The sequence below is a fragment of the Eretmochelys imbricata genome, chromosome 1 (assembly GCF_965152235.1).
Source record: "Eretmochelys imbricata isolate rEreImb1 chromosome 1, rEreImb1.hap1, whole genome shotgun sequence".
Taxonomy (NCBI): Eukaryota; Metazoa; Chordata; order Testudines; family Cheloniidae; genus Eretmochelys; species Eretmochelys imbricata.
Window position 1 is genome coordinate 38778889 of NC_135572.1, and position 16543 is coordinate 38795431.

Below are 16543 nucleotides of genomic sequence, written 5' to 3' on the forward strand. Positions count from 1 at the left end.
CTGCAATGATTCCAGACTACTTGCTACTGGCTTGGCGTGGTAAAGTGTCCTACCATGGAGGATGAAATAAGGCAGCCCTCCCCAGAAACCTTCTGCAAAGGCTTTCGGAGTACCTCCAGGAGAGCTTCATGGAGATGTCCCTGGAGGATTCCTGCTCCATCTGCAGCCACGTTAACAGAGTTTTCCAGTAGCTGTACTGGCTGCAAATGCATCCCAATTATTCAGGGAAAATCAAACATTAAACACTCTTGCTTTTAAACCCTGTACTGTAGTTACAAATGTGCACTCACCAGAGCTGCCTTCTCCAGCTTCAGGATCGGGGATCCCACCTTGGGAGGGTATTGGCTCCAGGATGATGAAAAGGTCCTGGCTGCTGGGGAGAATGGATTCACCGCTTGCCTGCTGCACATTCTTCTCCTCCTCCTCTTCCTCATCCACAAAAATCTTCCTCCCTGTTGCGTGAGACTCCCCCGTTGCAGGTGTCCACAGACAGCGGTGGGTTAGTGGTAGGGTCCCCACCTAGAATGCCATGCAGCTGATCATAAAAGCGACATGTATGGGGCTCTGACCTGGAGCAACCGTTTGCCTTCTTTGTTTTTTGGTAGGCTTGCCTAAGCTCTTTCACTTTCACGTGGCACTGCTGTGTGTCCCTGTTATAACCTCTCTCCACTATGCCCTGTGCGATATTGGCATATATATTAGCATTTCTTCTTTTTGATCGGAGTTCTGCATGCACAGATTCTTCTCCCCATACAGCAATCAGATCCAGTGTCTCCCTCTCAGTCCATGCTGGAGCTCGTTTGCAATTCTGGAGGGACTGCACGGTCACCTGTGCTGCTGAGCTTGCCACACTGACCAAACAGGAAATGAAATTCACAATTTTCCGGGCTTTTCCTGTGTACCTGGCTAGTGCATCGGAGTTCAAAGTGCTGCCCAGAGCGGTCACATTGGAGCACTCTGGGATAGCTCCCAGAGGCCAATACCGTAAAATTGCATCTGTAGTACCCCAAAATACAGATTTGGGGGAAGGTAGATTTTAGTGCTACTCTCCTTGCCGGGGAGGAGTACAGAAGTCGATTTTAAGAGCCCTTTAGGTTGACAGAATGGGGTTGGTTGTGTAGACACATTCATTTTAAATTCGACCTAACCTCGTAGTGTAGATCAGGGCTAAGAGGGTGTTCAAATTCGTACATAGCCAAGCAGGCTATTCCCCCTAATGTTGGCCCAGAAAATTGTTGGGATGCCACCTGGAGCCTGATTGTCTTCCATACAAGGACTTTTTGTGGACTTACAAAATACAGTGACTAAGGCCAAAGGCATTATCTATTCTTGGCTATAAATATGGCCCAGTTGAACTCTTCTGGGTAGAGCTCAACTTCTGAGCAATCTGCCTGTCCTCAATACCAGTCAATATTCCCTGTTGCATTTGTTTCCCATTCAGCCCCTTGCTGGCTAATTTCAAAAACTGCAGTAATTGTATTCATCATGAAAGGCATCCACAAACAGGAAGTTTTTTTTGCTAATTTTACTTCAGGGAGAGGGGTGGAGTGGTTAGAACTCAAATGCAAAGTAAGAACTATCCAGGATGAGAATCAGGCAGATGAATCAGTGGGCTTGGTCTGTTTTGTTTTTGAAAGGAGGCTTAACAAAACTGGTTTCATTTTTCTTTCCTGTCAGATTAACATTATTGGGCTGGATTCTCCAGTCCATCAAGTTCACTTCGCCCTGCTTATGTGGGGCAAAGTGAACTGAAAATGGCTGGAGATTTTCACTGGAAATCTCCCTCTGGAAGCAGAATCTGTATCAATACAAAATTGGCAGAGCCAGCTGCTGTGTCAATTCTGCCGCCCAGCTCTACTTCCTCTTGTGCTGAAACCCCCTGGACTGGTGCAAAGGGAAGCAAAAATTGGGGAAGGGTGTGTCTGGGACAGAAGGGTCGTGGGAAGGAAATATCTTGTTTCAAGTTAAAAATATTCCCTTGCACCTTTAAATTATGCCAGAGCTGGCAGCTGAGAATCAGGGAGCTGGGACTGGCTGTCTGTCAATCCCTACTCTCCACTGTGCCTGAGTTTTGCTCAGGGGCAGTGGCCATGCAAGACCGTGGCTTTTTTTCAATAGACAGTTAAAACTGAAATAGATTTAAGAAGTGGCTATTCTTTTGGCTGTCACCTTAGGCACAAATTCTTTATTGTTATCTGTCTTGTGCCATTGATGTGCCTGGTGCTTTACAGGTTTCCTTTGTAATTAGTGCTATCTCCTTCTTAAATCTGTGGTTGAGGCTTTGGCAGTTTATTATCTATGAACACTTGCAAACTAGAGCATGTGTATCCAGGGCCGGATTAACCTTTTATGGGCCCGGCACCAAACATATTTGTGGGACCCCATAAGGGCAATGGAGCATGGCGTGGGGGGGTCGTCCCCGGAGCGAGGGGCCAGCCAGGGGCAATTGGGCATGGCATGGCAGGGGTGGCCCCGCTCCGCCCACTCCAGTGCGAGGGCACTATTTACAAACCAGCAGTTGCCAGATGCACAATGGCCCGCCTGGCTCTGTGCTGCCAGCATACCCCTTCCCCTCGGGGGTGGGCCCATGCCACGCCACGCAGCCTCCCGCCCTCCCCACCGATTCTCTATGGCCAGAGCCCCCCCAGAACCCAGGGGCTGGTGGGGTCTCAGAGCACAGTGCAAGCAGAGCAGGCCGGGGCCCGTTCTGAACATGGGCCCGGCTCTGTGGCGTCACTGGTGCCATTGTAAACCCGGCACTGTGTGTATCTTTTCCTTCTGTTCTATATGACTTGGAATGTAAGGGGCCCATGAAATGCCTCTTTCCCCTGCTTAAATTTAAACTGAAATGAATCCCTTACAGTGTGTCCTATCTTCTCTGCTTCTGTCTTTCAGATTCTAAGCTCTTTCAGACAAAGATTGTCCTTCATTCTGTGTCTTGTATAGCGCCGGCACAGCAAACATACAAACGCAGCTTCAACGAACATAGCAACAAACAACAATCATTCATAGGCAGTTTTCTTAATCTGACGAGATTTAAGTTCATATTTCTGGTTTTTTTTGCCTTATGTTGTTAAAATCCACAGCACCACCTTACAAGGTGCCGCATTCCTTACAGTACTGCATTCCTTTGCCGCTGTGGTTCTTACAATACTGCATTTGATACATGGAGCTGCATTCTTTCCAGCCGTGTAGGTGTTTGTGAGCAGGAAAAACATGGAGGGTGAAATCCAGACCCCAATTAAGTCAGTGGCAAAACTCACATTAACTTTAATGGGGCCAGGATTTCAGCCAGTGTCCTAGCAGTAGAAGGGGATGATTTGCATTTATTTTGTTTTCAGAAGAATGTACTGGGAGGAAGGATTTCTGGTTTCTATTTCTGGCTCTGTCTTGGTTAGGTAACTTAATTGCTCCATGCTTCATTTAACTTGTGAAATGAAGATAATAATATGGCCTGGCTTCACAGAGTTATTGAGAGATTTGATTGTTGATAAAGCAATCTGACATCCTCGTAAAATACACAAACCTGACAGAAGGGATGGTTTGGGAGATATTCGCTTACCACTGTGCATAGTGGAATTCTGAAGTGAGTAGTGCAGAAGTAGTCCGAAGTAGGTTTGCCAATTTTCTAAGGGCACAGAACCGAACACCCCTGCCCGGCCCCGACACCCTGTCCCTGCCCCTGTCCTGCCCTGCCCCTTCTCCAAGGCCCCAGCCCTGCTTGCTCCATCCCCCCTCCCTCTGTTGCTCACTCTCCCTCACCCCCTCTCACTTTCACCAGGCTGGGACAGGGGTTGGAGTGCGGGGCGGGGAGGGGGGAGGGCTCTGACTGGGATTGTAGGCTTTGGGGTGGGCTGGGGATGAGGGGCTTGGGGTGTGGGAGAGGACTCCCGGCTGGAGCAGGGGGTTAGGATGCGGGGGGGGGGGGGCGGGAGTTGGGCTCTGGGCCAAGGGTGCAGGCTCTGGGTGGGACCAGGGAGTTAGGGTGCAGGAGGGTGAGGACTCTGGCTGGGGTGCAGACTCTGGGATGAGGCTGGGGATGAGGGTTTTGGGGTGCAGGAGGGTGTTGGGGGGGAGTGCGGGCTCTGGGAGGGAGTTTGGGTGTGGGAGAGGACTCTGGACTGGGGCAGAGGGTTGGGGTGCGGGAGGTGGTTCGGGGTCCCGGCAGTGCTTACTGCAGCTCCCAGGAAGCGGCTGCCAGGTCCCTGCAGCCCCTAGGTGCATGGGTGACCAGGGAGGCTCTGTGCACTGCCCTTCCACCTGCAGGTGCCGCCCCCTAAGCTCCCATTGGCCAGGAACTGCGACCTATGAACTGCCAAGTTTAGAGCGGCTGGGGCTCAGCCCTGGCAAGCCCTGGCACAAATTAAGCACTGGGCTGCGGGGGAAGAGGGTGGGGAGTCAAGCTCTATTGCTGTTTAAAAATGTAACAGTAGTCCTCCAACTGTTTAAAATGTGCATATGCTATCATGGAGGGCTCTTGAGTCTGTGGACCTTCTCTACACTAATATAATTGTGTAGGCTGCTGCCAATGGGGCCTTTTTGCTGCTTTTCACTTTCATGTGCTCTTTTCTAATAAATTGGTTAGTCTCTAAGGTGCCACAAGTACTCCTTTTCTTTTTGCGAATTTATAACCCGTGATTCAGATGGCGGATGATGAGGGTTTGGAGGAGAGTTTTGGCAGTGGGGATAGAAGGAAAGAAAGGTAAAGGTCAGAACGGTTAAGAAGCAGCAGCACTTGGATTTGAACAGGGCCCAAATCTGGGGGGGAAGAGAAAGGGATGAGTCAAAGGTGACTCCCAGGTTGTGGGTTTGAGTGATGGTGGTGTTGTCAACAGTGACAGAGAATGGCAGGAGGGAAGGGGGTGGGATTACACAAGTGTGACTCACATTCTTTCAATTATTCCTGATTAACACAAGTGTACTTCCATTTACTTTAATGGAGTTATTCTGGATTTACACCAGCAGAAATAAGAACTTAATCTGGCCCATTGACTTTGGAGGAGTTTCTCCTCATTTACACCGGTATATGTGAGAGGCCCTTAAAGTAGAAAAAAATGTTGGTTAGGTATATTTGTTTGCTGTCTGAAGGCTAATACCCCAGAAGACCAAGAGTTCCTTTGTAAATAAAGTCTGAGGGCTAAACGTCCTAGAGTAAATCTGGGCTTGGTGGAGTTCTGCAGGGCTTTTGTTTGATTTGGACAGTTATCAAACATGTACAGTTGTAATCTGAATTAAAGGTACTAGGGGAACCCTAATACTTTAGATTACAGAATAAAAATAGATTAGGGGCCTGATCCAAAGACTGAACATTGACATCAGTGGAAAGACTCCAGTTGACTTCAGCAGGTTTTGAATCAGGATGTAGATCAAAAGTGTTTTCTGAAGAGGACTGTAGATGTTAAGAGGATTTAAAGCAATGCTGAATGAGGTGAAGCACAGGGGCACTAATCTGATGGGAGTCTCGATGGAGATGTTTAGGTTCAGATTTCAAAAATAGCTTTTAATTTGAGGTTTTTCAGTTTTTGGGTGCTGACTATTAAACAATTCAGGCCTGATTTTCAAGAGGTGCTGGGTGCCCGTTGACTTCAAACGAAGTTGGAGGCGCTCAGCACTTCTAAAAATCAAGCCTTAGTTGTCTAACATTGTTATCCAAAATCAGAAGCTCCCACACTTAGGCCACTTGGCATCACACATATGAAAAGCCAGCATAGAAGACGGCAAATTTCTTCCTATGTTCTTTAGGCCTGTTCTGCACTACAAAGTTAGGTCAAGGTAAGCCACCTTGTATTGAGCTACTTGTGCATGTATCTTCACTTAAATTTGTCTGCCACCACTGTAAGTGCCCCATTACATTGACAGTAACACGAACTCCTCAAGCGGCATTGAGCAGTGGACAACGGACAGAGGTCAACACAGCAGGAATGTAAATACTCTGCATTACCTATGTCGACTCCAGCAGCTGTCCCATAATGCTCAACACCAACTGCTCCGGTCTCAATTGTGAACTCTACTTCCCAGGGGTCACGTAGATTGGGAGCCCCTGCTCTCCTTTAAAGTCCTGTGAATTTTTGAAATGCCTTTTCCTAATTGCCCAGCTTGACGAGCACACCTAGCAGCTCTCCATTGTTGTGTGCAATTGTCCCGCTGCCTACACGCTCTGACTTGGAGTAGATAGGAGATATTGGATCTCCTGGGCCCAGGGGGAGAAGAGGCTGTGAAAGCACAGCTACAGACCACCCATAGGAATGTCGACATCTACGAGAAGATTGCAGTGGGTATGTAGGAGAAGGGGTGCGACCGGGACCAGCAGCAGTGCTGCATGAAAGCGAAGGAACTGTGGCAGGCATATCAGAAGGGCAGGGAGGCCAACAGTGAATCTGGTGCCAAGCTGCAGACCTGCTGCTTTTACAAAGAACTGCATGCCATACTTGGCAGAGATCCCCACCCGCCACCACCGTGAACACCTCCAAGGAAGCCAAGCCAGGGGACCCTGGCCTGAATGGCGAGGACAAGGAGGAAGGTGGTTGGGGGATATGCAGTGTCCAACTATGCCACGAATGAGATCTGTTTAAGGCTCCACAGCAGTCTGTGAGTCCTGACAGCTGAGCGCAGGCAAATCCAATGCCAGGGAAGGATCCTTGGGCAAGTGTGTAAATTTGTTTCCTATTACAATGGCACCCCCAACTTAGCAGGACAGAGCTATCAACTTTGCATTATTCATACTAGAAGAGGTACCGTTGTCCTCTGCTTTTCATTCCCCTGTACAGTTAGATGCGGGGGACGGGTGGGCCTATGCAGAGCAGTTTGTTTATGTACTCAGGGATGTGCCTTGAATCCTCCTGAGAGATCTCAATGAAACTTTCATGTACATTCACTCCAAACCTTTCTCAAAGGTTTCTAGGAATGGCAGCCTTATTTCTTCCTCCTTGGTAGGACAATTTCCCACACCAGTCAGGGATGGCTTTGGCAGGCTCCATTGCAGTACACAGGCTAGCAGCATATGGGCCTAGGGGGCTTAGGGAGGCTAGAAGCAGCAGTGCACTCTCTGCATTTGTTGTACTCAGATAAAATCACCACGGCCTGTGGAAAATGGTGCCCGTATTCAGTGCCATTGTCCTGTGCTCATAGTTTCACGCAACTGAGCAATTCCCTCCTCATTTCCCTCAGCTCTGGCAGTCCAAACTCACCATGGCCTGTGCACAACACTCCGAAGCGGAAGTGTCAATAAGCATATGATGTGTAAAACTTTAGGGGAGCAAGGGGAGAAAGTTCACAATCTTAAGTTTTGCTGTCCATTGTGACTATACTGACAATGTGTGTTTTTTGTGTTTTATCTGCAGAACATCTGAGCCAGATGAGGAGAAAGAAGAGGACTTGGGATGACTTGTTCAATGAGATCCTGCAAGCCAGTGCTGCATCAAACCGTGAGCACAGGGCCTGCATGGTGAACATTGCAGGCAGCCTGGAGAAGAAAACAGTGTAGAGGAGAAACGCCCAGGAGTCCCAGCAGAAAAAAGAGAGAGAGAGATGAACCAGGACATAATGGGGGCATCTCCAGCAGAAATACAGATACTGCAGACTCTTGTATTCTGAGGTGCTAGCATACAGATATCCTCTGTTTATTGTGGAGCTGATGTAATACTTCAGTAGGGAGCCTAGCCAAATAAGCACTGGCGTATCACCTTTATCATGGCCTTTGGGATAAGATTGGGTGTAAAGTCAGTTTAATATCCTCTTTCTGAGGATTATACACTGCACTAGAACCAGAAGACTGGATGATCTAATACAGTAGGTATAAATCAGCATAACTCCACTGAAGTTAAGAAGGCTAGACTGATTTAGACCACCTGGAGATCTGGCCCAAATGTTTTTTCATCTCCACTTGCTAGGAGTTTGTGATCATTCTTGCTGTCAAAGGATACGTAGCTTACTCGTGCCTAAACAGATGCACGATTAAGTGATTATATAATTTTCATTTAAGTCTAAACAAGAGCTTTTGCTTGAGAAATCTTCCAGAGTTTAATTAACGAGACAGGAGGCTGAATTTATCTCTGGTGTACCATGGTGTGCATCAGGGATCAAATTTGCTTGAAAAGTTCTGTTATGATTATTGACTGCAGGAAACATACTGATAGAGGTCCACAAGCAAACAAACTTGTTCAAGATCTTGTGTAAAACTAAGTGTCAGATGCACTGAATTAGACTAGGATCCTGATCTAATGTGTGTAAGCTGTGCCAGGAACAACTGTTACCACAGGGACAAATTCTGCCCTCCAACTTGTGAATGCGGCTTCCCATGGAAGCTGTGGGAATTGATGTAAACTGCCTTAGTTCAAATTGTCAATCAGCTTCATATCTGATTTAGGACTTGATTCAGAAGAGCACTTACACACTGGCTTAATGTTAAACTCATGCTTATTGGCTTTCCTGAATTGGAGCTATATCCTCTGCCAGTGGACTTTGACTTACATGCATGAATAGACTTGCTGGTCTAAAGGCTTTTTTCTATCTTTAACTACTATGATCCTAATTTATCAAGGTCTGTTACGACCTCTAGTGGTTCAGATTTATATATACATAAAGCACCTAACTAAATGCTTTTGTGCTAAAACCTTATATTATTTCAGGGTTAGACAAAGTAAAGAGTGCAAAAATGCAGCCTCTGTCGTTCAGCTGATAGGGTTGGTGACTGGGTTTCCAGAGAAACGAATTCTGCTATGTGATTGATATCTGATCTGGGCACTTAACTTCTTGGGTCCTTAGTTTCGCTAGATGTAAAATAGGGAATGATTCTTATTCACCATGTAAGGTACTTAAGCCTATGCGTAAATTTAAGCACATGAACACTCCCATTCAAGTCTACAGATTACTCACATGCTTAAGTACCAGGCTGAATTGAGGCCTTCAAGAGTTACACATGAAAAGTGGTGTATCAGTGCCAAGTCTTATTTTGCTTACTACTTTTAGCCAAAGTTTTCAAAAACAGTTAGTGGGAGGTGCTGGACATTCAATGCTTTTAAAAATCAGGCCATTTGTTTAGGGACCTAAATATGGATTTAGGCATCTAACTTCAGTCACCTATTTAAAAAAGAATCTTGGCTCTTGTGTTTAATACAGAAGTACAGCCTATGAAGATTGCAGGTTCCAGCATGTGAGACTCTGCTGAGACTGTTGGACAAACTCAAATGAGGTAAAAAGAAAAGGAGTACTTGTGACACCTTAGAGACTAACACATTTATATGAGCATAAGCTTTCATGAGCTACAGCTCACTTCATCAGATGCATGCAGTGGAAAATACAGTGGGGAGATTTATATACACAGAGAACATGAAACAATGGGTGTTACCATACACACTGTAACAAGGGTGATCAGGTAAGGTGAGCTATTACCAGCAGGAGAGCGGGAGGGGGGAGACCTTTTGTAGTGATAATCAAGGTGGGCCATTTCCAGCAGTTGACAAGAACGTCTGAGGAATGGGGGGAAAGGGGGGAGAGCGGGGAACTCTTTACACGCTTTTTAAGAGCAAAAAGCAGAATACATTGTGTACTAGGACATGTAGTCTCTACATGCACCTCTGTATCACAGGGAAGAGTGATTGTGACCCTCCTTTGTTTTGTTCAAATTAGATGCTTCCTGGAAGGTTGTCAAGATGACTGTCATTTGGGCATAGTTTGGACATCCTGCATTGTCATTCTCTGTGCCATTTTCCAGATGAATGGCAAAGGGGGTATCTGATGTTTAGTACTGCTGATGTTGAAAGCCAGATATCCAGGATGCCTTTAAAGGTGAACTGTAAATAAAATATCACCGTTCCTTCCCCTTCAGCCATACATACTGAAAGTCTCAGGCATAACATACCAGACATCTGGAGCCTAAGAGATGCTCACAAAAATAAACAAACAGTTTTGAAAAGTCTGATTAAACCATCTTCTCCTTTCAATTGCTCAACTTTCAGCCTCTTGACCTGTCATAATTTCACTAGCTCTTCAGTCATTGATGCATCTTTCAGGGTAGGCAAGACGAGTGGCGGATTAGCCACTGGGCCAACGGGGCCTGTGCTCAGGGGCCCCGGCCAATTGGGGGGCCCCGGAAAAATGGACACCCCTGCACCCTGATCCCACTCCCTGCCAGGAGTGCCTGGTAGGGTGGGGCAAGCCCCATACCCCAACACCATTTCCCCGGCAGAAGTGACAGGGGGAGGGGGAGGAGAAGAAGGGAATGTAGGCGGAAGGGGTGGGGAAGGAGCCTTCCACTTGCTCTGGCCCAGGGCCCCACAAATCCCTAAACTGCCTCTGACTTGCTGATGTGAAAAAAAAAAGCTGAAGAAAATAAAATAAACTCATAAACAATCAGAATTTTTTGACCAAACCTTTCAGGATGTCTTCATGCATTATACACAGTAAAAAGGAGACCAGCCCTTTTTATTTTTCCATTTGCAAGTCACCTTTTAGGAAAAAATTACCAGATACCCATTAGCCACAGAATGGAATTTACTAGCCAGAAAGATAAGATGAGCTCCACTGAGGTCACGAGCAAAGTCAGTCTGCTTCACCTTCCTACCACTCTAAACTCTGAGTGTGGAGGCAGGGAGCTGTTATGAGCTGGCTGAACCCTTGTTATGGGTTGAGTTAAAACCTTGTTCAAGCAAGAACAGTGGCCTCATTGACACAGTGTGACTTTGCACACAATGTATGTGAAAGGTCATGCCTTGCATGCCATTGACAGAAGACTGTGCCCCCCTATGTAAAAAGGTGCGAGGGCTAAGCCCTGCCAAAAATTAAGATCTGGCCCAGAGTAGCTAAAAGACTGTCTAAAGATTTGGGATTAAGACCATAGGCAACAGCTCTGCTCCTCTGGACTGACACAATGGAACTTTCTACCATAAGGGCAAAGCTTGTCTGTGAAGAAGACAGAGTTCGTTTTCTTGGGGGCCAGTATGAGACTGTGGAACAAACTCCCTATAGGAACTAAGGACCATCACAATCAGGGGTGCTACCAGAATTTTCCTAAGGTGGGGGATTGGGGATCCAGGTTACCTCCCCCAGGACTCTCCTTTCCCACCCGCTATAACTCTGGATCTCTTCTCTCCTCCCTCAGTTCCTCCCATTACTTTAGGATCTTTCCCCTCCCGCAGGACTCTCCTTCTTTGCCCTCCAATCCCGTCAGGATCTCCGCCCCAGGACTCTTGCCTTGTCCCAGAAAACATTCCCAGCCAGGAAGCACCACTTAGGAGTCAGGAGCCAGCACCCCCTGCCAGGACTGAGGAATCTAGCTCCGCCTGTGGGAATCCAGCATGCAGGTGGGGCCCTCCTCCTGCTATGCCCATCCCCCACCCTGGCCCTGTTGGAGACAGGGCTTCATTTGTTGAACTGGACATGTACACAGGTGGTGGGGTGGCTCAAAAAGTAGATTTGGGGGGAGTGAACCCACTCCATCCCTAGCCACCCACTGCCTATGGCAGCCATAGAGTTCTTTCTTCAGAGTAACAGCCATGTTAGTCTGTATTCGCAAAAAGAAAAAGAGTACTTGTGGCACCCTAGAGACTAACCAATTTATTTGAGCATAAGCTTTCATGAGCTACAGCTCACTTCATCGGATGCATACTGTGGAAAGAGTTCTTTCTGTGACTTGCGGAGCTGAGTGTGTGTCTCAGTAAATGGACTGGCATTGGGCAGACTGTGTCTTCCAAATGTTCACACCATAACGGGAGCCTCATCCTGACTGGATGCTTCCAACGTCACCATAATAAGAAATAATTAATATGTGTCTATGTCTCTCCTGGCCCACGTGAATGTTTGATAGTCCCATACTTTGTCTGCTCTTTCTATACGATGATACTCCGGGCCTCAGCAGATGTAAACTGGCAGAGCCGCATTACAGAACTATGATGATTTATACTCATTTGGGATCTGGTCCTCTGTCTTTATTGTTGAACCTGCTTTTACAACCCCTGGGAACCTGCCCTTCTCTTTACCCCACCTCCCGTTGTGTTCACTATTTACTTTCCCAAGTTATTTAGTCTAAACAAGACAATGTCCCGTTTGTGTCAAGCTTTTTGGTTCTCTTTTGTGTGGACACACCATTTCCAACGCTCCTTTGCCCTGGGGCGGCTTTGCTGTCATGCTGGAGGCCTGTGTCCCATGGGGGTAGGGTTGCCAGGTGTCCAGTTTTTGACTGGCATGTCCAGTTGAAAAGGGACCCTGGCAGCTCCAGTTAGCTCTGCTGACCAGGCTGCTAAACGTCTGGTTGATGGTGCAGCGGGCCTAAGGCAGGTTCCCTGCCTGCCCTGGCTCCGCGCAGCTCCCGGAAGCGGCTGGCATGTTCCACTCCAAGGCACAGGAGCCACAGGGCTCCATGCACTGCCCATGTCCTGAGTGCCGGCTCCGTAGCTGCCATTGGCCGGCAACCACGGCCAATGGGAGCTGCGGGAGTGGCACCTGCAGGCGCGGGCAGCGCACAGAGCCACCTGGCCACCCCTGCGCCTAGGATTCAGACATGCTGGCTGCGTCTGGGAGCCACCTCAGGTAAGCGCTGCCCATCCGGAGCATGCACCCTGAACCCCCACCCATACCCCAACCCCCTGCCTAGGTCGGAAACCTCTCTCTCACCCAAACTTCCACACGAAGCCCGCACCCCACACCCCCTCCTGCACCTCAATCCCCTGACCCAAGTCGGAACCCCCTCCTTTACCCAAACTCCCTCCTGGAGCCCACACCACTTGCCGCACCCCAACCCCTTGCCCCAGCCTGGTGATAGTGAGTGAGGGGAGGGGGAGAGAGCGAGCGATGTGAGGGAGAGTAAGGGGAGAGCGAGCAATGGAGGGACTGGGGATGGAGTGAGTGGAGGTCAGGGCCTCTGAGAAGGGGCAGGGCCTCAGGGCAAGTGGCAAGGCAAGGGTGTTCGGTTTTGCGTGATTAGAAAATTGGCAACCTTAGGAGGTTGTTGACAGGCGCGTGACCTGCATGGGACTGAGCTAGGGTGACCAGGTGTGCGGTGTTCGACCGGAACACCTGGTCAAAAAGGGACACTGGTGGCTCCAGTCAGCACTGCCAACGCAGGCTAGTCCCTACCTGTCCTGGTTGGCACCACGCTGTGCCCCAGAAAGAGGCAGCAGGTCTGGCTCCTAGGCGGGGGGAGCCACGGAGCTCCACACGCTGCCCTTGCCAGGAGCACCAGCTTCAAGCTCCCTTTAGTCGGGAACTGGCCAATGGGAGCTGGTGTAGGGGGCAGAGCCTGTGGGCGAGAGCGGCGTGTGGAGCTTCTTGGCCCCCCGCCTAGAACCTGGACCTGCTGGGTGCGTCCGGGGCGCACGCAGCACAGTGCCAGGACAGGCAGACAGCCTGCCTTAACTGTGCTGCCCGGGAGCTGCCTTAACTGCGCTGCCCGGCAGCTTGTGAGGTAAGCCCATTGCCCAACCCCCTGCCCCAGCCCCTCCAAACCTGGAGCACCCTCCAGCCCCACCCCAGAGCCTGCACCCCAACCCCCTGCCCCCTCCCACACCCTGAACCCCTCATCCCCAGCCCCACCCCAGAGCCCTCACCCCCTCCTGTACCCCAACCCCCTGCCTCAACCTGCAACCCCCTCCCTTGCTCCGAATCCCTCAGCCTCACCCCCCCAGCCTGGAGCCCCTCCTGCACCCCAACCCCCTGCCTCAACCTGCAACCCCCTCCCTTGCTCGGAATCCCTCAGCCCCACCCCCGAGCCTGGAGCCCCCTCCTGCACCCCAAACCCCTCATCCCTGGCCCCACCCCAGAGCCCACACCCCCAGCCGGAGTCCTCACCCCCTCCCGCACCCCATCTCCTTGCCCCAGCCCAGTGAAAGTAAGAGGGGGCGGGAGACAACGAGCCGCCGAAGGAGGGCGAATGTAGGGATCGGGGGCGGGGCCTCGGGGAAGGGGCGGGGCTAGGGTGTTCAGCGTTGGTGACTAGAAAGTTGGCAACCCTAGACTGAGCGCAGGCCGGCTGCCAGGCAACGAGCAGGGGGCCTCGCGCCACAGGGAGCCCGCACTGAGCAGGACACAAGCCCTGCGCTGGGCCGAGCCAGGCCGGTCCCTGGCCCCGCCCCCATCCCTCAGAGCTGGGCCTCGGTCCCCACGCCGGCCTGTGGGAGGAGTCCGGGCAGCCCCAGGGGCGGGGCCGGGTGACGCGCTCTCCCTGCGACGGTCCCGGCAGCGGCAGCCGCCGCAGCGCGTGTTGGTCCCAGGCCGGGACTGCAGGAGGCTGCGAGCGGGCGGGCGGGCGCGCGCGGCATGGGCGGCTCGGGGCGCCGCGCGGGCGGCGGGGGCCCGGACCCGGTGCGCAGCTTCGAGCGCTGGAAGAAGAAATACACCAAGCGCAAGAACAAGCTGCGGCTGCAGCAGAAGCAGCGGAAGCGGCCGGAGTGGGAGGTGGAGCGCGAGGGGATCGCCCGGCTGGAGCAGCGCTACCCGGAGGTGAGGGGCCGGGCCACGCTATCCCCGGGGGAGCGAGGGGGATAGAGCATGGGGAGGGAGCCGTGCTGCCTGGGGTGGGGCATTTCCCATCGTCGAGTAGGGGTGTCCTGGGGTGCGGGGCACCCGGCGGGGGGCAGGGGGCACTGTCTGCCTGTCCGGTGGGTGCGGGATTGCCTTGGGGAGAGGTGGTGCTAGCCAGGGTAGGGGCACCTATTGGTGGTGAAAAGGGGCATTGCTAGACTGGAGCATCGCTGCCTGGAGGTGAAGGGGGCACCCAGTGGGTGATGCCCAGAGGAGCCCTCCAGAGAAGGCGTGGTTTGGCTGGAGGAGTTATCTCAGAAGTGAGTGGCACTTACTAGGAGAAGAGGGTATTTATCTGGCTAGAGTGGTGCTGACTGGAGCTCGAGCTCACCCACTGAGAGGCATTGACCAGCTAGAATGGCCCTTTCTGGAGGTCAAGGGAGACATTCACTGAGAAGATAAATCCTGATCCGGAATCAGTCAGGTTGAGGTGGCTCCACGTGGAGTTTATATGGGGGGAGACATGGGCTTGGCTGGGGTGTAGCTCAGCTGTGGTATTGCTGTGGGAGATGTGATGGCATCAGCCTACTAGAGCAGCAATGTCCAGGAATGAGGGGGATATTAGCTGGTGTCAGCTGAGTCACCCATGGTCCGGGGGAGAGGGGCTAGAGGTATCTAGGTGTGAAGATTGCAGGGGGGGAAGAAGTGAGTGCGTGATTGTGGGGGGAGAGTGCTTCATTCTGTACTAGTTGCAATCTTTTTGTTCTTGGGGATGGTGCTTATCTATTATGGATGTTTGTAAAATGCCTCTCCACTTCAGCAAGTGGGAAGGTTTCCTTAACCATTAGGACCCCACCTGTAGAGTGCAACTGACATGATTCTTATCTCACTGGTTTCCCCAGCAGGAGTGTCAGAGGGCAACTGGGATCTCTTCAGTTTTGCTCTGACACTGCTACCCAGTCAGGATGAGATCCTGTGTGGTGATTAAGGCTTTGTCTACACTAGCACTTTTGTCAGTAAAACTTGTTGGTCGGGGTGTGAAAAAGCACACCCCTGACTGACATAAGTTTCACCGACAAAAGCACTGGAGTGAATAGCACTGTGTCGGCAGGAGATGCTGTCTCGCTGGCATAGCTACTGCCTCTTGTTGGGGGTGGTTTAATTATGCTGGCAGGAGATCCTTCTACTGCCGGCATAAAGTGGCTATATGGGAGTCCTTACAGTACAACAGCTGTGCCGCTGTATGAGCTGTAATGCAGCCATAGCCTAAAAAGCAAAACTCGGAGAAGGGAAGAAGCAGCTGATAGGAACGGGAGAGAATAGGGATGGATGGAGAGAATGGTATTGGTTCCCTCTAACCAGACAGCAGGGATGAGTTTGTGTATTGGAGAGAAGAAGATTTCCATTCCTCTCAGCAGACTGGGAAACCATCAAATTAAACAGGCACTTGGTAGCCAAATCTAACAGAAAAATATGTGAGTTCAGGAGCAAGCCCTTCTCCTCTACCAGTAGTCAAGTAAGGGGCATGGGGATTGGCGTTCTCACCATAGCACAGCTCTTGGACCCCACTGAGCAGGAAAGGAATCATTTGAACCAAACTCTGGTTACAGTTTTAGTCCTCTGGTTATTAGATGTGTGGCTGTGACTATTAATAACACTTTATGTTCATATGGTGCCTTTTATCCTGAAGGATCTCAGTGCTTTACACATGGTATTATTTCATCCTTTGCTGAATTGCAGCCACCCCTTGGACGGAACATGTCAGTCAACCTTCACTACATGTGGGATGAAGCACAGAGTAATCTATCTATTTAAGACTACTGTGTGGGCATGAGTGTATGGTTTCCTCGATTAGGCTTGTTTCACTCTTGTGAGCAAAACCCATAATTGGTGATATATTCTTGTATTGGGTTTTGTCACATTTGTGGTAGAGCACACTATGAGACTGAGTACAGCAGTGATAAACTTTCTTTTATTATTAGGGCCCTACCAAATTCACAGTCCATTTTGGTCAATTTCACGGCCATCAGATTTGAAAATAAGTCAATTTCACGTTTTCATATATTTACACCTGAAATTTCAGGATGTT

General features: G+C 50.2%; 1 protein-coding gene across 1 annotated transcript in view; it reads left to right on the forward strand.

Annotated features, from left to right (window-relative positions):
- Positions 1–14208: 14208 nt before the first annotated feature.
- The window catches only part of DDX10 (DEAD-box helicase 10), a 328324-nt gene continuing 325989 nt past the window's right edge, over positions 14209–16543 (forward strand). The window contains exon 1 of the mRNA XM_077808979.1: positions 14209–14433. Coding sequence (XP_077665105.1) covers positions 14251–14433 — 183 coding nt within the window. The 5' untranslated portion in view covers positions 14209–14250. The remainder of the gene's footprint in view (positions 14434–16543) is intronic.